General features: G+C 37.0%; 1 protein-coding gene across 1 annotated transcript in view; it reads left to right on the forward strand.

The window, feature by feature from the left end:
* The first annotated feature begins 4,613 nt into the window (after positions 1-4,613).
* LOC18444309 (exocyst complex component SEC5A) overlaps positions 4,614-24,204 on the forward strand; it is a 64,456-nt gene continuing 44,865 nt past the window's right edge. The window contains exons 1-3 of the mRNA XM_006854484.4: positions 4,614-5,295; positions 6,144-6,295; positions 7,824-7,930. Of these exons, the coding sequence (XP_006854546.2) occupies positions 4,876-5,295; positions 6,144-6,295; positions 7,824-7,930 (679 nt within the window). The 5' untranslated portion in view covers positions 4,614-4,875. The remainder of the gene's footprint in view (positions 5,296-6,143; positions 6,296-7,823; positions 7,931-24,204) is intronic.

The following is a 24,204-nucleotide window of genomic DNA, read 5'->3' on the forward strand; positions in this document are numbered from 1 at the left end:
GTGGCGGGAATTTACAGATGTTCGACTGAGAGACAGAGAGAGGAACTCCACACGCAATGGAAGCGGTTAAGAGCAGAAAATCAATAATAAAGCCAAATGGCCTCTCACACATTATTCGGTTATCACACCATAAACATAGCCATTTAATTTGACATTAACGGCTAAAAGTGTGATTGTGACATGTGTTGAACAATACGGCCCAATAATAGAACCCGGCTTTAGGATGGGTCCATGTAACCCATAATCGGCCTGGGTAATTTGTTCGGGTCGGATGCTAGGAAACAAAGTGATTAAAAAATACAAAAAATCTCAAAAAATATAAAAAATATATTTAAAGTAAAATTAAACCAAACACATCTAAATGAGGTTAAGAAGTAGTGAAAAAATAAATCTTAAAAATTCAATTTGAGGCTAATGGTATTTTAAAATAATTCAAACAATATAAAAAAGATAAATGGAGCAATCTACAAATTGTATTAGTAAATAAAAGACCATTTTCAATGTTTAAAAACAAAAACAAAAAAAACTAGGCTTTTTATTTTTGTTTTTTGAGCGTATATACTCCCAAGGGAGCATAGTTACTTCTACTCCCTCAGTAAGAATCCCTAAGTAAGAAGATGAGATTTTTTTTCAATCCGAAATTTTGAGAACTACTTAAGAATGAATAGATGATTATTCTCAAATAAAAAATTTGAAATTATAAACTTTTTAACACTTCGATCTCACTATCTAAAAATTGGATGGTCCTATTCAATTTCGAAATTTTTATTTTTTACGTACATTAATGGTACAATTAGGAATTTTTTTGAGTTAATAGGTTACATTCCCAAAATTTAGAGTCATAATATATTTTTGGCCCTCACCCTTTTCTTTTTCTTTTTCTTTTTTTCTTTTTGATTATTTACCGCGTCGTGGACCAACAAAGATCCCATCGGCCAAACGCGGTTAGAAGTTAGAACAGTCGCAATTTCTGTCGTGGAGGGCGATTAATATGATAGGAAAATTTGGTGGTCCCTTAGGACTAAATTTTTCATTTGATTTACCCAAAAGTTTTAAAACATGGATGAAGTTTAAGGCTTATGATTTATGAAAACCAAAGCTTTAACCCAAATCATCATCAACAAAGTACTTTCGGCAATGAAAATTTTTATAATGGCTCTAAAATCAATTTTTAAAGATGGCAATAAAATTTGAAATTAAAAAATACACAGATCTTGCAAATCTTTGAACGCCTATTTTTAGAGTGAAATATACACTCTAGACAATTTGTTAAAATACATACTATTTTAGAGCTTAAAAACCTATTTTTTTTTTACAATTATAATATTAAAGACGAGATAATTGAAGTAAAAGTTTTCTAATGCTTTAATAATTTCACTTTTTGATGAGGTATGAGGTGAGGTTTTACTTATTTCGATAGGGCTACAGCCTATCAAACTATTTTCTTTAAAAAATTGGTCGATTTGGATCATTTGGCAGGTATGAGCTGATTATGTGGATTTGCCCAATTTTTTCTAATGGATTATGGAAAAGCTTTTTTTTGGAGTTTGTATAGACCCGAGATTTTAAACAATCAAAGTATATTTTCATCTTTAATTATAAAATTTAAAGCTTAAAAATAGTGTAGATCCAGCAGATCTATGAAAACCTAAAAATCATAAAATTTGACAATAAAAAAATACATCACAAAATGCACTATTTTCAAAACTGAAAATTTTTTTTTTTTTCTTTTCATGTCCATGCATCTTGATGTCAAGATGATCAATTTGATGATATTTGGACATCAATACAACTTCTTATAGTCAAATTTTTTAGTTGGGCTCTAATTTGATTGTTTAAAGCCTCGGCTCTATATAAATCGTTTTTCATAAAAAATTGTCATGTAGTATTTAAGTCATTATAAAAAGGAAAAAGTCTATATAGAGCCGAGGCTCTAAACAATCAAATTATAGCCCACCTCAAAAATTTGACTAGAAGAGGTTGTATTGATGCCTAAATATCCTCAAATTGATCATCTTGGCATCAATATGCATGGGCATGAGGAAAAAAAAAAATGGATTTTAAGTTTTGAAAATGATGCATTTGGAGGTACATTTTTTGACCGTCAATTCTAAGATTTTCATAGATATGCTCGATCTACACTATTTTTTAAACTTTAAATTTTATAATTAGAGGTGAAAATATATTTTAAGGCTATCACAAAGATTTTCAGTATCAAAACCACATTTTTCGATACTACTTGAAGGTGTGCTCTACTTTGAGCGTTAAAAGCCTTAGGTCTATACAAGCCGCACCCATTTTATATTTTTCATGCCTCGATCACAATTCGGCAGCTCTAAATGACTAGATCACTAGTTGGCCCATCCGCAGCAGTATCGTGGGTGGACGATCCAAGACATGACTCCAAATCTTAAAAGACAGGACCTACCGAAAATAGGTTCATCAAGAATTTTATGGACTCCAAATTCCTCAAATCGTGATACTTATCTTGATCCAAGATCAAGTGATTCAAGAAAGTGATTTAGAAGTTTGCAAATGCCTCGCATCGCCCACACACTTAACCTTAGGCTCATCAATTTTAATAAATGTAGGGAACTTTCGCTGACATATTGGGATTATATATTTTGCAATCATTTATCTTTGTTATAAAGAAGCAATAATTACTATTAACTATTAAATTTTAAATTTGATGGCTTGTGATGGGTCATAAAGTGTTAAAGTTTGTGAAAGCATACACACAAATATTAACGTAAAGAGAAGAAGAAGATAAAATGGATAACACAAGATTTACATGGTTCATGCATAAGCTTTACGTCTACGGATCCAAAACTCTAACTGGCTACATCTTCATTATTTTTTAATAAAATATTACACAAATACATAAAGAACACAATTACAATGAATCTTGTAGACATAGGAAAGTAATATGAGGCTTATCACCCATAACCAACTTGACCAAGCAACTCTATCTTCAACATTGTCAATTTAACTTGGTTTATCTTCAATACTCCCTCTCAAGTTGGTGCTTGGTGATAACCAACTTGACCAAGCAATTTGACTTGGTCTATCTTGAACACTCTCCTGTTGTTTATCTTGAACACTCCACACTCCCCCACACTCCCCTTCAAGTTGGTGCACAGAGTGAAAGTTGGGTCTATCTTGAACACTCCCCCCTCAAGTTGTCTATCTTGAACACTCAACACTCCCCCTCAAGTTGGTGCTCCCCCCTCAAGTTGTCTATCTTGAACACTCAATACTCCCCCTTAAGTTGTCTATCTTGAACACTCAACACTCCCCCTCAAGTTGGTGCACAGAGTGAAGCAAGTTGGGTCTATCTTGAAGACTCCACACTCCCCCTCAAGTTGGTGCACAGAGTGAAGTAATTGCCCAACTTTGTCTATCTTGAACACTCCCCTTCAAGTTGGTGCACAGAGTGTTGAACACTCCCCTGAAGTTGGTGCCCAACTTGCCAAACTGAAAATAGAAAGGTTATTTTTGCTTGGCTCTTTTGCTCTGGAGCAAATGTTTTCTTACGGCACTAAGTGGGCCGGAGGTTTTGCCAAACTGAAATTGGAAAGGTTATTTTGCCTTGACTCTTTTGTACTGGAGCGGATGTTTTCTCACGGCACTGGGTGGACCGAAGGTTTTCTTTTGCTTTGATAATTGCATGGCACGACACTGAGGGCGGGAGGTTTTTTTTTATTTTTTTTCTTTTTTTCTTTGCCATGTTAGAGAGAGCATGAGCATGAAGGTTTTTTAGTTTGAGAGAGCATGAGCACAAACATTGAATGTAAAGAGAAGAAGAGATATAACATAAGATTATAGAGAAAGAAGAAAAAAAATAACAAAACATTAAGATTATGGAGAGAGAATAAAGAAATAACACAACAAGATTTACGTGATTTAACCGGAGAAGAAAAGAAATAACACAACAAGATTTACGTGTGTTTCAGCGGGAGAAGAAAAGAAATACCACAACAAGATTTATGTGATTTAGGCGAAAGCTTTACGTCCACTGATCCAAAGCCCAATAGCTACATATTTATTATTTGGATAAAATATTATAAAAATACGTGCCTCTATATTTATAGAGGCCGATTACAATGAATCTTGAAGATAGAAGAAAATAATATGAGGTCTATCACCAACAACCAACTTGACAAAACAATTTGACTTAGTCTATTTTGCAACCACGTGATTTTAAATTTGATAGACAATAATACTTGTGATCTCCTTATACCATATGTAAACGATTGGTTTCCGTATTTTTCCATATATATATATTTTTTATTAAAACCGATTACAAAGTTTGAAAGCGAATGGAGGTGAATATAGAGGTTTTATAAGATAAACTATGGAAAGTCCACGCGTCTTTCCCGAGAGACCACATGTATAATTTGATAATGCGCGATCGCCAGACACCCGGTCTTCCCCTTCTCTCGTTTTTTAAAACACAGTCCTCATCTTTATTCATAATTACCCATCCGTTTCATATTGATCACCGCGAAGTACTGCGCTCGAACACACATGCACGTCCCAGACACCAACTGCGCATCCTGCCATGTACCTCGTCCTCTCTCTCCAAAACGCAAAACCCAAAACCCAAAGCAAAGAAACGCGATCCCTCTCTCTCTCTAAAACCCAGAACAAAAGGAACACGACCCGTCTTTCTCTCTCTAAGACCCAAAACCAATAGGAGATAAAAAGATCAGAGATTACGGCACGACCAAACCTTTTTGTCCCTTGCAATTCTCGCTCACCTTTCGCCATCCGTTATCATCTGCAACAAATTGCAGAGAACAGTGAAAGAGAAAATTCAGTAAAAGAGAGAGCAAACCCTAGCTCAACAAATTCTCTCAGATCCCCTTATCCGCTATGTCCACTGATAGCGATGACATTGACGAGGATGAGCTCCTCCAAATCGCTCTGAGAGAGCAAGCACAGCGGGAACTCCCTTACCAGAGACCGTCCTCAGCAACTTCGAGGCCGTCACGACCAGTAGTTAACCTGATCCAGCCTCCTCCTCCTCCTCCTCCTCCTCATCCCTCTAACAAGAGGGGAGGGGCAAATCCTAAAGCTAGGGATTCGAAGAATGCTCGAAGGGCTATGGAGGATGATGACGATTCAGAAGTGGAGCTTCTGAGTATCTCTTCGGGGGACGAGGATTCCTCGTTGAGGGATAAACCTGTTGCGAAAGCTGGAGGCCATGGCAGGAAGGGGGGAAGGGATGAACCGGTGGAGAGAGGGTGGGATGGTGAGGAGCCAAATAGCTGGAAAAGAGTTGATGAGGCTGAGGTATTTGGTTAATCTTTCCCTCTCTAGCTTTGCTCTCCAACTTTATGTTGCTCTCCTTAAATCTCTCTGGAGTATGTCAAATTGTAATCTCTCCCTCTAAACCTCCTCAGACTAATCCCTTTTTTTAACCTCTTTCACCCTTTTTTTTTTTGTCCATTCTTCTTTCTCCTCAACATCTTTGTTGAACTCTAATAATCTAACTTTTCTCTCTATTCTCTCTTACTCTGAATCTTTCTCTGATTACAATTCTCACTTCTTTTGTATTGACTGATTTGTGGCTCTCTGTCTCAGTTCTATATCACTCTATTGTTGTTGTCACATTATTCTCTCTCTAATTATATCTAAAACTATTTTGAACATCTGTTTTGTGTTATTCTCTTTTTCTATAACTCTATCTCTCTTTCTGTTTTTATTGTTTGATTTTGTGCTTTACAATTTTTTTTTCTCATTTTTGCTTCTGGTGCTTCACTGTTTATATAACTCTATCTCTCTTTCTGTAGAATAACTATGGTGGATTTTCAATGGGGATAATGTGGCCATTCATGCTTATAGTAGTCCAACAAAAATAGTGGGTGATTGATATAAAAAAATGAGATATTACTGGTATTTCCTAGCATAGGTGGCCAAGGTAGCCACTTTTTATGTAGCGTGATATATTTACTCTTGTTGTCCATAACTCACTTTCCTCAATTATTATTGTGAACATGAGTTCATCGTTAATTGAATGACATGTAGATGTTACTAGTTGCGCAGTTGTTGACATGTTGTTCCTGGTTCTACCCATGTGGTGTTTTGGTTATATAACATTGAAAACAATGTTGTCTCTTTTTCTTGATTTCTTTATGCAGCTTGGTCGTAGGGTACGTGAAATGCGAGAAGCAAGGGCAGCACCAATAGCCCAATCACATGACCTAAAGGCAGCAGCTATGGCTCGAAAGGGACTCACTAGTTTACAGTCTTTACCTCGGGGTGTAGATTTTGTGGATCCACTTGGACTTGGGTAAACTTATCCTATGTTACTAAACGTAAATAAATACTTTTCATGTACATTTTTTTCGCTAATTAAAATAAATTTATGGTCAATATATACTTCTTGTATCCTCTTTTCTTTTTGCAATTTGTCTTTCGAAAGCGCCAAAGTACTCCATGTAGTTTTTTTTTTTAATATATATTTGCATATTTAGTTGGGTTAGAAGGTATCAATAATCAATCACTGTTTGAAAATGTTGGTGAGTTTATTCGACTGGCTATCTATGAGATGAGACCAAGCAGTAATATCATGAATGTGTTTTTTGTTTTTCAAGAGAAGGTTGTCTATATATTAATATTGTAACTATTAAAATACAAAAAACCCCTGTAGGCAACCATGCTGACGGGTGCTCATGTACGAAAAATGGGGTAGGCATAATCGAAGAAGTACAAAAAGTCCTCACCTTACGAGTAGTAGGTTGTAACAACTGCTAAAGGAAAAGATGATGACAGGAGAGGCAGATAGGGGAGGAGGGAGAAGAGAGAGAGAAACAATAAAGAGAGAAAAGATGAGACAGAGAAAGGGTGGAGAGAGAGAAAAAGCGATTTTTAAGTGTTTGGCCTGTTGACCTGTATAAGCAAGCTGATAACAGCGTGGATATTGATTGATATTTTAAACTTTTTACATGTCAGTTTAATATAAGTGTGTCCTTGTTTGAAATATGATCATGATTTGCGAGAGTTCTAGAGCCATGATCATGAAGGATTTATTTATGCATACTTTAGGAACTATAGGATGAGTGCAAAATGCCTATTGTATTAGGAAATTAGAATTTATTAGGTCTTGCATAATCTAAGCCTAAGTCTCTGTCAAATTATTGTACACATAATCCATTCTTAGTTCAAATTTTCTATTGGAGAGCTACAAAAAAGTACCAGTCTCGAGCAAGATCGATGCAATCCCAGGAACATGAAATTAGAAGCACTTTCTATGTTCGTATAGTAGCTTCCATGGTAGCAAACTCCCAGATTGCTTGTGAGACAAATATTGTGTAACTCCTGATGCATATTCATTATATTTGAGACACATCAGTGGCATCTTCCCCTTCCACAGCTACTTGAGGTTGTTGAATTGACCATGGTTTGGAATCGGCAGATAAAATTGAATGCTTCTTATGTGATTTGGGGGTGGTTATTATGTTTTCTAAACTATAAATTGCTGATACATTTCCTGCTTGTGGGGTTTATATGTATTGCTTCATATATCATAGGCATATTAAACATTTTAAATTGATCCATGGCCTACTAGAACCGTTGGCTCTAACATGACATTCAACTTCTGATTAGAGTTCTTAGACTTGTTAATCTGCTTAGGTGTGACTACCTTTTCTAGAATAAAATTGTTTGACAGTAAATTATGAATTTTAACATTATGTATCTTGACCTTTAATGTTTAACAGTTGAATCCTTACCAATTTTTATTCCCTTCTCAGCTTGTGGATATAGTACCTTAGTTTCTTGTTGCCATCTCCGAAGTAACTTGCTTTGCATATTGGCAGGATTATAAACGTGAAAAATTTAACATTGGTCACCGATGCCCCAGACAGCACTCCAGCTTCGTCAAGGGATAAGCTTGATGTAGAGACTTTAGATCAAAAGACACGGGGTATCCAACTGTTCCCCCTTACATTGGACTCCATAGATATGCTGTTTGTAGCTTCAGTTTTATATATGTGGATATGTGATTCTTTCTGTTTGCACCTAAATCCGTTAAGCGGTCTTAAGTTTGGGATCGATATATATGGAAGTGCGTGCAAGCACTCATGTGCGTGTGTATCATTACTTTGACATTGATGTTACAGTTTAATTAATCTTATGTTTATTCATATTCATGTTTTATCAGATGACATGCTGGATTCTGGTTCTTTCATGTTTTTCCTTTTTGGGGGTTGTGATTCTGTTGGTGGTGATTGTCCGCTGCCTATATAGGCAGCATAGTTTAGGAAAATGCTGTGAAAAGTTATTCTAATGACTAAGTATAACTGTATTTTGACCTGAGGTGTGCTTTAAAAATGAGCTGTGAATGATGTAGGTCTATGATCTTTATTTCTTGAATTGTTTGATATTTATAAAACTTTAGAAATTTAGAAATATAACTATATAACAAAAATGTTGGATGGCATGTTTATTTTTTGATGAGCATTGTTCTCATTGAAATAAGTTTAAAGAGTTCTCTGAAGAAGGATACTTGATACACAGTTAACAGCATAAAAAAAAAAAAGTTTTTTTTTTGTTAACGAAGTTTCATTTATAGGAACTGATGTGAAAGTGTCTGGTTTCTCTTACATTCCTTAAAAACTTGTGTGTGGGCTCTCTTTATTTCTTTATGAAATTGAGTCTATGTACAACCAGACTTTATCAGCAAATTTCAAAACAGAGTTGCACTAAATCAGATTTCGACACTCCTTATCTGGCTAATCTATCATCTTCATCATCAGTCTCTCTTTATCCTTGGCTGAATTTCATCCCAAGCTTTCCAAAACGATGCCATATTTCTTCAAACACATTATGTACATGCGATGGGCACTCCTTGCTGCTTGCCCTATCTATACCACTGCTGGAATCTCCCTCCGTAATCATCTTATCCCTTCCAGTTTCCATACATCTAAACTAACAGAGTAAGGACCTAGCTTCCGCCTCACGTGAGCCACAAAACTGGAGAGGCCCCGAGTAGGGCATTAAGACCCCTAATGATACCTCACTCAGCCACCTATCCCAGGTCTTGGATTCCCTCTCAAACTATCGTTGAATTTCAACTTCACTATCTTTTTCTTCTTTTGTTCTTTTTTTTTTGTTTTTTGTTTTTTTTGTTCCTTTTTTTTATGGGGTGGAGTGTTGTGCTCCTCTTTCTTGGCCTTTGCCTCTCTGGAATATGCAATTGTGTGCTATTGTGTTCCAAAGTTATTTGAGACTATGCCCCAAACCCATCTAATCCTTACCCATGGTACTGTGGTCCAGATGTGTTCCTTCATACAAAGTTATTGAGACTATGCCCCCTAAAACCAACTAATCCTTACCCATGGCACTGTGGTCTGGATGTATTCCTTCATACAATCCACTGGTTTTTGTCCTTTATGGTACATTTGGTTTGTGGGAAATTTATTTCCAGGAGAGAGAGTTCCCACGAGATGTGAAACTGGCTTCATAACTCCCAAGGTATGAATCTGAGGTATGAATCCACTTCATACCTCGCAAAGTATGAAACTGCTTTCTCGCGAAATGTCACTATTTTGTATGGTGGTGTGAACTGTGGGCGCTTTCATGCCAACCGCTTTCCCATGAAACAACATGGGAAAGCGGTGGTGTGGCAGAAGAATCTCTTATGGGGACAGATTTCTTATGACCAAAATATGCCCCAAGAGATTTCCTAGGAATAAAATATGCCCCAAAGCATCTATGCTTTCTCTTCAAGTGAGCCATATGACAGCCAGCAGATTTAGTCTTCGTAATAGCTTACCCTTTTTGTCAATGGAGGGAGGTACTAGGGATGTAACAGATCCTCAACAGAGGACATTACCATCCAAGATATAGCAAATAGGTCTAGGACAAAGGTCCAAATAAGTTAAAAAGAGCAATGGGGAAACAAGTGACACACCATTTCTTCATCCAGCTTTCATCAACCAAATGTTAAGGATTGGCAAAAGCCCTTTTGACAAGTTCTCCATAGTCAACGCTCTAACTAATCCTGCGAGCCAACAAACACCCCATCTTTGGTGGGCCTGGGATGGACCATACCCTATGAACTATAGAGTTATCCCCCGTGTAACTGTACACACAGATCGATATGAGAATTCTCTTGTACTTTCAGGAACCTGCTCCATCCTATGCTCCAACCTCGGCATAAGGTAGAGGCTGTGTGGTTGCAGTTGCAGGTTTTTTGAATGCTTCAATCCCTTTGGTAGTTAAGGTTTTCCCAAATGACTGAGTCCACATAGCTTACTGGCCCACTCCCTCCATAATCTCTTCCACTGTTATGTTTACTTTCGGAACCAGGGCAAACAACTCTGGTCATTCTTCTTTAAGTGTTGACTTGCTAGTTTACCAGCATTCTTACATTACCCTCAAAACTTGCTCTACGGCATTCGATTCCATTCCATATGCCTGAAAAGCCCCATGCCCCATATGCTTAAAGCATCCCTCCGTTTTCATCCACTATGTATTTCTATTCCACTACTTTCTTTGCATATGTTCAGATTGAGAGCAAAAATGCCCCCCTCACTTCAATTAAAGAGGCTTGTTCATTGCCATTGTAATTCTGAACCTCCTTGCTTTAGGTTGGCCTACCTTCACCAAATTGATTTTAGGGAAAATTACAAAAACCACCCTTGACCGAATTTTATTTACAACTTACCCCAACCAATGTTTTTATTGCAACGTTTACCTTAAAACAAACTTTTCTAGCAAATACCCCCTTAGCCAAAAAGTTATAGTTTTTAGGACCAAAATGCCCTCTCTCTCTTCTAACACTGACTAAAATTTTCCCATAACACACAAAAAAGGCTGTCCAGCAGTATAAACAAGCGGTCTGGCATTGACAAAGAACAGTCCGGCAATAGGCCCATGCAGTTCAGCACTAACAAAGAACGGTTCGGCAATAGGCCCATGCGGTCCGGCACTGCCAAAGAGCAATCTTGCAATAGGCCCATGCTGTCCGACAACAGACCCATGCGGTCTGGCAACAAGTCCAAAGTGCGGTTTGGCAATATCAAAGAGCGATCCGGCACTTTTTCTAGTTTAACGGGGTCCGGTAGCCCATGTCGCTTTTGGTACTGTGTAAGCCCACAAGAATGTCCAGCAAAAATTAAATTTTTATGTAGGAAAAAAGGTATTTTAGTAAAAAATGTGCCTTTTTTTTTACTTGGGGGTATTTGCTAGGAAAGCATATTTTGTGGTAAAAAGTGAGAAAAAAAGTTTTTGCATAGGAAGCCTATTCTTGGGGGTTATTTGTAATTTTCCCTTGATTTTATGCCTTCCATGATGACCGGCTCCACAAAATTCCTTATGAACTGTTTTTTTATTCTTTTCGCAACTGAAGCTGGATTTGTAAACATGACATGTACTAGATGGGTAAATGGACTTAATGAAGGTAATCCTCCTACCCATAGGCAAGTACCTGGTCTTCCATGAGTCATACTTCACTTTGAATCTTTCTAGCACATTTGTGCACATTCCTTTAGTTGGTTTACCCACACACAAAGGTAAACTTAGATATCTACTAGGAGGCCTATCATCATCACTAACCCAATCTCGCTAACTCGTACCACTTGTTATCTGAAATCCCCAGCTCCTCAGAACATTGTCTTTTCCATGTTTACCTTGAGTCTTGATGCCACCTCAAAACACTTGATGTCGGGAAATAATTAATAAACCTGAAAAATAAAAAGAAACAATAAATCAATGAGAGTTTATAATGCCCTTTCTCAGGGTTTGCAAGGGATCTCGCCCCAAAAAGATCTCTTCACAAGATCCAAAAATAAACTCTTATTATTTGCATTTTTTTTTTCATTATCTAACTATATATTTATAGTAGAAAAGAACTGATGCAAATAAAATTTATTTTTTATTTTTATATTTTTCTAGGACGTAGAGTATAAATTATTTGGATTTTTAGTTTTCTTTAGGGTTATTCTTGTCTTTTTAAGTTGTAGAGATTTAAGGAGTAGAATTAAAATTTTAGCTTTTTTTTTTGTAAAAATGGATATGGATAGGGATTAACATGGTTCAGTTGGTTTGGATATGTTATAGATAAGGGAGCGATAAAGTTTAGTTATTTTCATTTTCATTTTATTTATTATTCCTTATAAGTTTGTATTTAAGGGGAAAATGTATCTTCTTTGTAGAGATAGGTGATTGGAGAATAAAGAGAGAGTTTGATCTTGTGAAATGATCTTGCGGTGGATCCCTTGCAGACCCAGAGAAAGGTTATAATTTCTCAAACCTTTATTTTCATTTTTATTTTTTTAGTTTATTATTTTTCACTGCATTAGTTAGTATCAGAGCCTTGAGATCCATGTTGATCATAAACAACTGCTGATCTAGTTATCGAGTGGATAGATCAAATATATCAGTGATTCAATAAAAAATTTGAGAGACTTAAATAAGACTTGACAGAACGTATCAGCAATGTAATACAATAAAGTTTACAAGATGTATTTAGTAGATTGCAACAGGATGAACAAGAATATGAAGAGGTAGATCTTGATACAAACGAGATGTCGATAGCCCAAACGTGCAAGAAATTTTGTAAATTAATTATGAAGAAGATATGTGTGATGCAATAATTAAAATCCAACCCTTTGAGTCTGAAGGAGAAATTAAGATTAAGCTTGAGATCCCAGTGTTTTACTTCAAGTTGCACACAAATTATTTGACGAATTGGTTTATTGAGAAGGCCTCTGAAAGATTTATGTTCAACAAGCTCGAGATAGAGCTTCTCCCAAACCTGGGAGAATGATGCAAATAAAAAATGATTTATAATTTTTGATTTTTATATTTTTATAGGACTTAAAAACTATGTTATTTTGATTTTTAGTTTTCTTTAGAGTTATTTTTGTCTTTTTAAGTTGCAGACATTTAAGGGGTAGAATTGAATGTTTGGTTTTTTTTTTTAAAAAAAGATGGATATGGATGGGGATTAGCATGGTTTAGTTGGTTAGAATATGTTGACTTGTTTTTAATAGATAAGGGAAAGATAGATTTTAGTTTGTTATTTTTATTTATTTTATTTATAGTTCCTTACAAGTTAGTATTTGAAGGGAAGATGCCCTTCTTTGTAGAGAGTGATTGGAGAATAAATAAAGAGTTTGATTTGGTGAAAAGATCTTGGGGTGGACTTCCTTGCATACTCAGAGAGAGGGTATAATCTCTCAAACCTTTACTTTCATTTTTATTGTTCTAGTTTATTATTTTCCCATGCATCAGTACTGATGCAGTGACAAACTTTAAGTCTGCAAGGGAATCCACTCCAAGATCTTTCACAAAATCAAACTCTTTTTTGATTCCTCAATCACCTATCTCTATAAAGAAGAGACCTCTTCCCTTTAAATACAAACTTATACAGAGGTAATAAATAAAAATAACAGACTAAACTCTATCTCTCCCTTATCTCTTAAAATTAAGTCTAGTATATCCTAACCAACTCAACCATGCTAATTCTTATCTATATCCATTTTTTTTTTTAAAAACAAAATGTAAACTTCCATTTTTACCCCTTAAATCTCTACAATTTTAAAAGACAAGAATAACCTTAAAGAAAACTAAAAATTCAAATAGCATATTTTCTTAGTCTTAGAAAATATAAAACTGAAAAATGAAAAATCAATTTTTTATTTGCATCATTCTCCTAGGGTTAGGAGAAGCTCAACTTCGAGCTTGTTGAACTTAATCTTTCAGAGGCCTTCTCAAAAGTTGATGATGCAGCTCCAACATTCTTCTTAGTACTTTGTCTTCAATAAACCAATTCGTCAAATACTTTGCGTGCAACTTGAAGTAGAATACGGGAATCTCAAGTCAAGCTTAACTTCAAACTCAGTGTTTTTTTTTTCTTTTGGGTTATTCAATTGGGAAGACATGCCCTTACCCGTTTCAGATTCATTGGGTTGGATTTCAAATAGTGCATCACACAAATTTTCATCTTCATAACTTATTTTTAAAATTTCTTTCACGTTTAGGTTATTGTCATCGTCTTTTAGATCTACCTTTTCATATTCTGCAATCTACTAAACAGATATTGTAAACTTTATTGTATTACTTTGCCAATACGTTCTATCAAGTCTTCTTGGAGTCCCTCAAATTTTTGATCTAATCGCTCAAATATTTGATATATGCACTCCATAACTAGATCAACAGTTGTTTGTGATCAGTAGGGATCTTAAGGCGTTGATACCAACTTATGTAGTGAAAACAATAGTAAACCAGAAAAATAAAAATAAAGGTTTGAGAGATTATACTCTCTTTCTTGGTCTGCAAGGGAGTCCACCCCAAGGTCTTCTCACAAGATCATACTCCTTTATTCTCCAATTACTCTCTCTACAAAGAAAGAACTCTTTTCTTTAAATATAAACTTATAAGGAATAACAAATAATATAAAAATAACAAACAATGAAGGTGTATAACTGCTTTCTTACCCAGCCTGATGAAATCGAAACAACCATCCTCCATTACTTCAGGTCTCTCTAAACTGCCCCTGTGGGACACAGGCCTAGGATGACCACTCTGGACTTCCTAACAGTTCCTAATCATTGGTCAAGTTGGTTGGAAAGATCTTTTAGAGTAGAGGATATTTCCAGCGCCATTGACCAATTAGCCAAAGACAAAGCTTCAAGGCCGGATGGGTTTCCCATGGCCCCCTTTAAATCATTTCTGGGTACTTTTCTACCTGATCTTCTGAGTTTCTTTGAAGAATTTTATCATAGGGGGATCCTCAACAAAGCAATTAATGCCACGTTTATAGCCCTTGTCCCAAAGAAAGAAGGGGCTGAAGAGCCACAGGACTTTCGTCCTATTAGCTTGCTCAACTCTTCATACAAACTTCTGGCTAAGGTCCTGGCTTCCAGACTCAAGCAGGTTCGCCCTATGATCATTTCAATGTCCCAATCTGCTTTCACCCAAGAAAGGTTGATCCTGGATGGTGCACTGGTTGCCCATGAGTGTATTCACTCTAGGCACTTATCCAAGAAACCAAGCTTGATTTTCAAAATCGATTGGGAAAAAGCATACGACCACGTGGACTGGTCCTTACTGGATGAGACGATGGCCAGAATAAATTTTGGACTGCGATGGAGAAAATGGATGAAAGGATGTATATCCAACCCTTGGTGCTTATAAACAAAAGTCCAAAAGGATATTTTTCAGCCTCAAGGGGGCTTCACCAAGGGGACCCGTTATCTCGCCTTCTCTTTACAATAGTTGCAGAGGTTTTCAGCAGGTCTATTTCTCGCCTTTACCAAGAAGGCCTTCTCTCGGCATTTCTTTGCAGCCCACAAGTTCCTTCGGTATCACAACTGCAATATGCAGATGATACCTTAGTCTTCCTTGATGCTGCTCCTCATGAAATTGAGCTTTTCCTCAAATGCTTTGAGAATGCCACACGCTTCAAAGTGAATATGGAAAAATCAAAGATGATGGGAGTGGGTCTCACAACTCAAGAAATCAGAACCCTTATTCCTTCCTGGGAATGTTTAGTGGAGGACTTACCCACCACTTATTTGGGGTTACCTTTGGGATTAGGGAAGCCAAAAAAGAAAACTGGGCCCAAGTGATTGACAGAGTTGATAGGCGATTGGTTGGATGGAAAGGGAGGTTTCTTTCCCTGGCTGGTCGCTCTATTTTAGTTAAAGCTACACTGGCCAACTCCCTTATATACTTAATGTCCATCTTCCACATGCCAGCTTCGGTGGCTAACAGGTTGGACCAACTTATGAGGAACTTTATGTGGTTTGGCGAAGCAGAGAAAACCGTACATCACCTATCTCTTGGGATAGAGTCCGACTACCCAAATCCCAAGGTGGTTTAGGAATAAGAGATCTTAGAAAGCACAATTTGGCTTTGATGGGGAAATGGTGGTGGAGATTGGCCACCCAATCAAACTCTTTCTGGGCACAGGTTATTCGGAACAAATATAAGATTCCGGACCACAAATGGGTGCCTCACAGGACTTCCCGTAGCAAGGTTTCTGGAGCTTGGAAATCCTTCACCTCTTCTCATACTCTGTTCAAGCAATCACTACGCTTCCATCCAAAAGAAGGCAATAGAGTGCACTTTTGGTCTGATCTTTGGATTGGACATGCTCCCCTTAGGGACCTATTTCCCACCCTTTTTGAACTTTCGTCCAACAAAGAGTCTATCATAACATATGAAATGGTCCTTGCAGGGGGGGCATAAAACTTGGAATCCCTCTTTTAGAAGGAACCTCACCGAGGAGGAAACTTCAGCTTTCTCCAACCTTTCGGCTGCTCTTTACCCGGTGTTCTTACCTTCGTCGGGGAATGATTCTCTGGTATGGACTCTATCCCCGTCTGGTTAATTTTCAGTAGCTTATTTCTACAAGAAACTTATCCAACCTCCTACCTACCAGTTAAATCCCATCTTTCCTCTCTCCAAAGTTTGGTATACTATAGCTCCTCCAAAAGTCCAAACCTTCAATTGCCGGCTGTCAATGGGCTCTCATGCTCGATCAGCTTCCAAAGAGAGGCCTGCCCCTCCCAAACAGATGCGTAATGTGCCTAGTTGAGGAGGAGTCAAACCCTCACCTCTTTCTACATTGCAGTACGGCCATTGAACTTTGGACTCTAATCCTCCACTTGTTTGGTCTTCATTGGGTCCTCCGACCATCGGTTAAGGAACTTTTCGTTTATTACTCAGGCGGTCGTTGGCCTGATGCAGGTAGAATATTGTGGAAGGCAGCAATCGCTGCTACCATCTGGGTCTTATGACTTGAAAGAAACGAGCTTTCAAGGACACAAAAATGAAGTTTCAGTGCTTTTTCACAAGGGGGCTTCCACCCACAGTATCTTTGGTGGGACTCCCATGAATACCTTTCTCAGGTAGTGGGAGAATATTATCCAACTTCAACCTCTCAAGGTACATAGACCTCACAATTGGCAGCCTCCCCTAGAAAATTCCATAAAGCTTAATTTCGATGGGTGCTCGTCGGGGAACCCGGGAGTTGGGGGGGTTTTACGTGACCACAACCACAATGTCCTCATGACATACTCCGAATATGTCGTACATGGAGATTCTCAGTTTGCTGAAGCCTTGGCACTCCTTATGGGCCTAAAAAAATTTAATCCATCTTGTGGCCAACCCTTGGTGGTGGAAGGAGACGCTCAAAATATTGTATCATGGGCAGCAGGCATTGCTACCCCCCTTGGTATCTATCTAGGATTTTTGATGAAATTTACCACATATGTAGGGATACCAACGTCTGTTGAAGGCATATTTGGCAGATGTCGAACGAGTTCGCCGACCTTTTGGCTAAAGATGGAGCCCGGCGCCGACCACATAAGGAAGATCTTGACTGGTCCATCTCCTTTTTTTCTCTGGACCACAGAGGTTTCCTAGGACGCTAGACACTTTTTTGCTCCTTTTATTTGGGCGTTCTTATAAGCCCCATTTTTTGAAAGTTCAATCTTAATGTAATCAGCCACTTCAAAAGGCTATATTTTGTATAGGGTCAGCGGACCAATTTTTTGATTGAGACACTCGTCTCGTGGGTATCCTAGTCCTCTCCTCCGTCTATCTACTATATTCCTTCTTCTTTCCAAGTAATACAATGTTAACATTATTAACAAAAAAAAAAAAAAAAAAAAAGAAAAAAAAAACGACTAAACTCTTCTCTCCCTTATCTATTAAAAACAAGTCTAACATATCATAAGCAACTCAATCATGCTAATCTTGATCCATATCTTTCTTACAAAAAAAAAAAAAAAACTAAACTTCCAATACTAACCTGTAAATCTCTATAGCTTAAAAAAAATAAGAATAATCATAAAAAAAACTAAAAATCCAAATGACATATTTTCTAAGTCTTGGAAGAACATAAAAAATTAATTTTTTTTTTTTTTTTTTAACTGCAAAGAATATATTTGATCTTTATTGGCATGACAAAAGATAAGCCTGTCATCCGAATATTGCAAGTGGAACACATTGGGGGCTTATGTCAAGGGGACCATTCCCCTGACATAGACCTCTCTCTATCAGAAACCCTTAAATGTCTTGTTGATAAGTACCGAGAAATGGCTGTACACAAGCACCTTGAGATTTGTCTAGGCCACTGATCCCCTAGTCTTATAAGCTTCATTATCTCCTTGAGTAAAAACAATGTTTAAAAACTCGGGATAGTCCACTTGGACTTGCCCTAGTTACTCCAACTAGTTAGAGTGCTAAGATTGAAACCGCCTAAAACTCAAGGGATATAGCACAGAGTTTTATTCCTTTTGTAACCCTTGCTTTTTCGAGTTATTGATCCGTCATGAACAATCTAAACGGTCAAAACAGAGGTTGCTTGCAAGTGGCCGGTATTTTGCTATGTTGACACTGTGAATGTGGCTTCTCTTCATTTGCTGCATGGGTAGATGTCACATGAACTATCATCTTGTTTGTCATTGTTGGTGCTGGATTCATCTGGCAGATTGCCTTCCTCGTTTCGGCTTCTTCTACTCTCTCTTCTCTCTCTCTCTCGTCCATGTTTTTTCTTCTAGTCCTCTCTCTCGCTCTCAGATGGCAATCGCAATTGTTAAAATTGTGTAAGTTTTATTTATTTATTAGTTGTTAATGTCAAGGAAATAGTTTTTCTATCAAGTTTGGGTTAGTACCTTAGGGGGGGGGGGGGGGACTAAAAGGGGACTTTCATTTAATGTTCTGTGGGTAGGAGGTTTCTTTAGGGGGGTTTCATCTTTAAATATAAATAATCATGGGATAGGAAAGGGTAGTCTTGAAAAGTTTTATCTTTTAAAAGATAGAAAATAATGGGTAGATATGGTGATATCTTTTTGGTTACTTTTTACAAATGGCACCAAAAGAGGAAAGTTATATTCATGTGGAAATTAAAGGTTTATCTCCACGTGGGAGTTAGAGAGATATGGAAGGATTAGATAGAGAGAGATGGGAGGAAAGAGAATATATAGGAAAATACATAGAAGGAGAGAGAATTATCTTTGTAGGTTTTTTTATTTGAAGTTTATTTAAAGGGAGATGGCCCTTCATTGTAAATTAGAGAATGAGAATTGAATAAATTTGATCTTGTGAAAAGATATCTTTTGGGGTGGATTTCCTTGTAGACTTTGAGAGATGTTATATTCTCTCAGTCTTTTTTTTTTATTGTTATTATTTTGATTTTATTTTCTCCCATCAATTGGTATCAAAGCAAGTAAGATCCAAAGATCCTTCTTTTTTTTTTTGCAATGCCACCAAAAGCTAATCAAGTTAACCCTACTCTTGTTATGGATGATCGTTGGGGACAAGCTATAAAAAATTTGACCATAGTCATAGAGGATGTTCGAACTGAAGTACGTCGTGAAATGAATCAACGGTTACACATTGTTCTTTGCAAAGAGGGTGCTTGCAACCACGTTGATCTTGCACCATTAGTCCCACAACAAACCCATGTTGCTGATTGCGATCGTAATGAAGAAATTTACAAGCCAGATCCGCGTCCTATAGATTGATCACGAGATTTTGGTATTACAGTTGATCTCAAATTTCATGGTAAGCTCCACATCGAAGGTTTTATTGATTGGTTAGGTTCAATTGAGAATTATTTTGAATGGAGTGAATTGCTAGAGGAACGTAAGGTTAAACTTGTTGCTATCAAGCTTCGCGGGTATGTTGCAGCCTGGTAGGAGCAAGTTCAACAATCTTGATTTCGTAGTGGGAAGGGAAAAATTACTGATTGGCAAAAGATGAAAAAGAAATTTAAAGGAAATTTTCTTCCTGTGGATCATGAGCAAAGTTTCTTTCAAGAACTCCAAAATCTTTGACTAAATGAGAAAAAAGTAGAAGATTCTACTGGGGAATTTTATCGATTACTTGCTCGAAACAATCTCCAAGAGACGGAAGGACAAAAGGTTTCTTGATATGTAAATGGCCTTCACCCACCATTAGGGACGATGTTTTTTTACTTCAGCTATGGACTTTAAGTGAAACTTTTCAAATTGCTTTACGAGTACCAATGGAGCACCAATAAGCGATTTGACACTCAGAAGGAGGTTTTGCGCCAATTGAAATTTAATGAAGAAAAAATTGATGTTGCAAAGTTTGTGTTTATCGATGCCATGAACTAGGACACTGTGCGCATGAATGCCCAAAAAAGAGGATGGAGGTGCACTTGGCTAAGTAAGATGATGAAGTTCAAGAAGAAGATTAAGTTTCAGAAGTGATCTTACATGGTGATGAAGGGGTTCCACTTTAAATCATGCTCGAGGTTGAGCTTCTCCCAACCCCAGGAGAATGATGCAAATCACAATTTCTAAAACTGTCTAAGTTCTATTTATTTATAGTTGTTAATGTCTAGGAAATAGTTTTTCTATTAAGTTTGGATTAGTACCCTAGGGGGCTAAAAGGGGACTTTCATTTATTGTGTGGGTAGGAGGTTTCTTTGGATAAGTAAAAAAAAAAGGCAACATTTTTGTTTGGGGAGCTTTTCTTTAAATATAAAAAGTCATGGGATAGGAAAGGGTAGTCTTGGAAAGCTTTAACTTTTAAAAGATAAGATGTAATGGGTAGATATGGTGGTATTTTTTTGGTTACCTTTTACAAGTGGTACCAAAAGAAAAAAGTTATCTTCATGTGGGAATTAAAGGTTTATCTCCACGTAGGAGTTAGAGAGATATGGATGGATTAGATAGAGAGAGATGTGAGGAAAGAGAAAATGTAGGAAAATACATAGTGAGAGAGAGAATTATCTTTGTGGGTTTTTTTTCTTTCTAAAGTTTATTTAAAGGGAGATGGCTCTTAATTGTAAATCAGAGAATAAGAATTGAGTAAATTTGATCTTGTGAAACGATTTTTTTTGGGGTGGATTTCCTTGCAGACCTTGAGAGAGGATATATTCTCTCAACCCTCTTCTTTTATTATTATTATTTTTCCTGTTTTATTTTCTCACTGCATCAGTTGGTATCAAAGTTTGGGAAAAACATGGAAGTTAAAAACACTAAACTTTGGAATACCAAAATCAATCTTGATTTCTTCACAATTGAGTTTCGAAATTTCTTTCACGTTTGGGCTATCAGTATCGTCTCTTGCATCGACATCTACCTCTTCTTATTCTTCTTCCTCTGATTGCAATCTGTGAAATGGATCTCGTAGACGCTTTATAAGATGTGGATCTTGTTTACAATTTTTTTCATTACTGTCGGGATCAACGCCTTGAGTTTGTTGTGGGACTATTGGTGCGAGATTGATGTGGTTGTCAACACCCTCTTTGCGATGAAGATTGTTCTCCAACCTTTGCAACCTCTGATCCAATCGTTGCATCCCCTAATTGGTTTCATTTATGTTGTGTCAATTACCCTCCAAGACTGTATTCAAGCTCTATTGAATTTGCTGACCCACATAATCCATGAGTTGCGGTAATATATCCTCGATTTTAAGAGCAGGTTTAGGCGGCATCGTAATTGTTTGATCTTACTTGCTCTGATACCAATTGATGCAGGGAGAAAATAAAACAACAATAATAACAATAAAAAAAACAAATGGTTGAGAGAATATACCCTCTCTCAAGTTCTGCAAGGGAATCCATCCCAAAAGAGATATTTTCACAAGATCAAATTTACTCAATTCTCATTCTCTAATTTACAATGAAGGGCCATCTCCCTTTATATAACTTTAGAAGAAAAAAACCCACAAAGATAGTTCTCTCTCTCTCTCTCTACGTACTTTCTTATATTTTTTCTTTCCTTACATCGCTCTCTATCTAATTCTGGCATCTCTCTAACTCCCACGTGAAGATAAACCTTTAATTTCCACATGAAGATAACTTTCCTCTTTTGGTACCATTTGTAAAAGGTAACCAAAAAGATACCACCATATATAATCATTACTTTCTATCTTTTAAAAGATAACGCCTTCCAAGACTACCTTTTCCTATTTCATGATTTTTTATATTTAAAGATAGAGGTCCCCAAACAAAAACGTGTTTTTTTTTTGTTGCTTACTTAAAGAAACCTCTTACTCACACATTAAATGGAAGTCCCCTTTTAACCCCCTTAAGGTACTAACCCAAACTTAATAGACAAATATTTCCTAGATATTAGCAACCATAGTTTAAAAAAGTGCTAGGTGGCACTCCGGCGGCCATGGGGGTCTAGGCCGCTCAGCGCCTAGGCGGGCGCCAAGAACCTTGGAGGCCGCCTAGGCAGGCGCCAAGAACCTGAGCGGCTGCCTAGGCGGGTGCCAAGAACCTGGGAGGCTGCCTAGGCAGGCGCCAAGAACCTGAGCAGGCGCCTGGGCGGGCGTCAAGAACCTGTGCGGCCTAGTTGAAAAAAAAAAAAACTGATGAGTGATGACTGATAATGATTAATCCATAAGAATTTTGATAATCCATAAGACCATAATCCATAAGAATTTTGATAATCCATGAGACTATAATCCATAAGAATTTTGATATTCCATAAGGTCATAATCCCAGTTTAAAAAAAAAGATAGAAGTTGAGAAGAGAATTTTGATAATCCATAAGAATATAATTCATATTTTCATACAATGTTAAAACAGTAAAGCCATACAAGCATACACTGATAGTTTGATGCACTGTAGATTGTGCGCACAAAAGTTAGTTAGTACAACTAGAATCTAGAAAGTAGAACTAGAAACTAGAAATAAGAAAAAGAAAATATACAAAAATTTAGAAAATATACAGTGTAGGACACAATAGTCAACACTCAAGACTCAACACAACAGCCAACACTCAACACCAAGAGTTTTCAGTCATCATCATCATCATCATAAGAAGGAATAGGGTAAGCTTCATCATATGCATCAGAATCGAGGCCATCATCCCATCATCATCAGAGTCATCTCCTTCTTCAATATAACGCTCATCCTCTTTTGTTTCTTCTGAATCTGCCTCTTCCTCTTCTACCACCCTCTTACTAGTATGTGCAGATGAGGCCCTATAAGTCTTGGCTGCTCTACCATTTTCTATCTTTTTGTGCTTCTCTAAACTCAAATATTGTATAATTTTCTCCCTGGTAGCCTCAGGAACATTTTTACACGGGGCAACATCCTTTTTAATACCGGCAAGGTGTTTTTTAAACCGGTAAATGCCCCCATTAGTATCCTTTCCACAATAATTATATTTAATACGATTTTTGTCATTCGGATTCGGGTTATAACCATACTTCCCAATCCGGATCACCACTTCTTGAAGAACCTGGAAAAGATATTTCCATAAAACAAGGCTCATTTTCATCATTTTTTGGTTCTTTTAAATTCAAAAGTTGTCTAATCTCTTCCCGAATAGCTTCAGGAACCTTTATACAAGAAGCAACATTCCCTTTAATACCAGCAAGGTGTTTCTTGAATTGGTTAATACCCCCATTGGTATATTTTTCATAAAAATTACACCTTATACAATTTTTATCTTTTGGTTTTGGGTTATAACCATACTTCAAACCTGGATCACTTCTTTTAGAAGTAGCAGAAATAGATCTATTCAAATGACAAGGATTTTGTTCATGTTTTTGTTTTACAAAACTCATATATTGCTCAATCTTCTCTCTGATAGCTTCAAGAACATTTTTACAAGGGGCAACATCCCCTTTAATACCGGTAAGATGTTTCTTAAATCGGTTTATGCCCCCTTTCGTATCTTTTTCACAAAAATTGCATCGAATGCAATTTTTGTCATTTGAAATCGGGTTATATTCATATTTCCAATCCGGATCTCCACTTCGACTAGATCCTGAAGAAGACATCTCACAATAAAACAAGCAATCTAAAAAATTAATTTTTGTACTTATTTTGATTGCTTGAACTCCAAATTCCCACCTTTGAGATGTTTTCTGGTGCTAAAATAATAAAAAACGACCTCTAATAGGATTATAAAACTCCAAAACTATTTCAAATCTACCTAGGTGATGTTTGGATCCGTTTTCTGTAACTTTGAAAAACACTTCGATCCAATGAAAGTCACAAAATTTAGTTTTCTTGAGGTTTCTCTCTCTAAAATGGGCTCTTGTGGGTTTAGGTTTGAAATGAACCTAAAACCCATCTTTGAAACCCTTTATATTTCAAAAAATATCAATACAACTAAAAAAAAAAAATTCCGCTCCTAGGTGGGGGGCGCAGGCCCTGAGCGCCGGGTTCCGTACAGCCTAGGTGGCCGCTTAGGGACTGCCGCCCGGTTGTCCGCCTAGGCCTGGGCGATGCGCCCAGGCCTTCTA

This window comes from Amborella trichopoda, chromosome 11 (assembly GCF_054954075.1).
Source record: "Amborella trichopoda isolate Santa Cruz 75 chromosome 11, AtrichopodaSantaCruz75HAP2 v2.0, whole genome shotgun sequence".
In the NCBI taxonomy this organism is placed as follows: domain Eukaryota; kingdom Viridiplantae; phylum Streptophyta; class Magnoliopsida; order Amborellales; family Amborellaceae; genus Amborella; species Amborella trichopoda.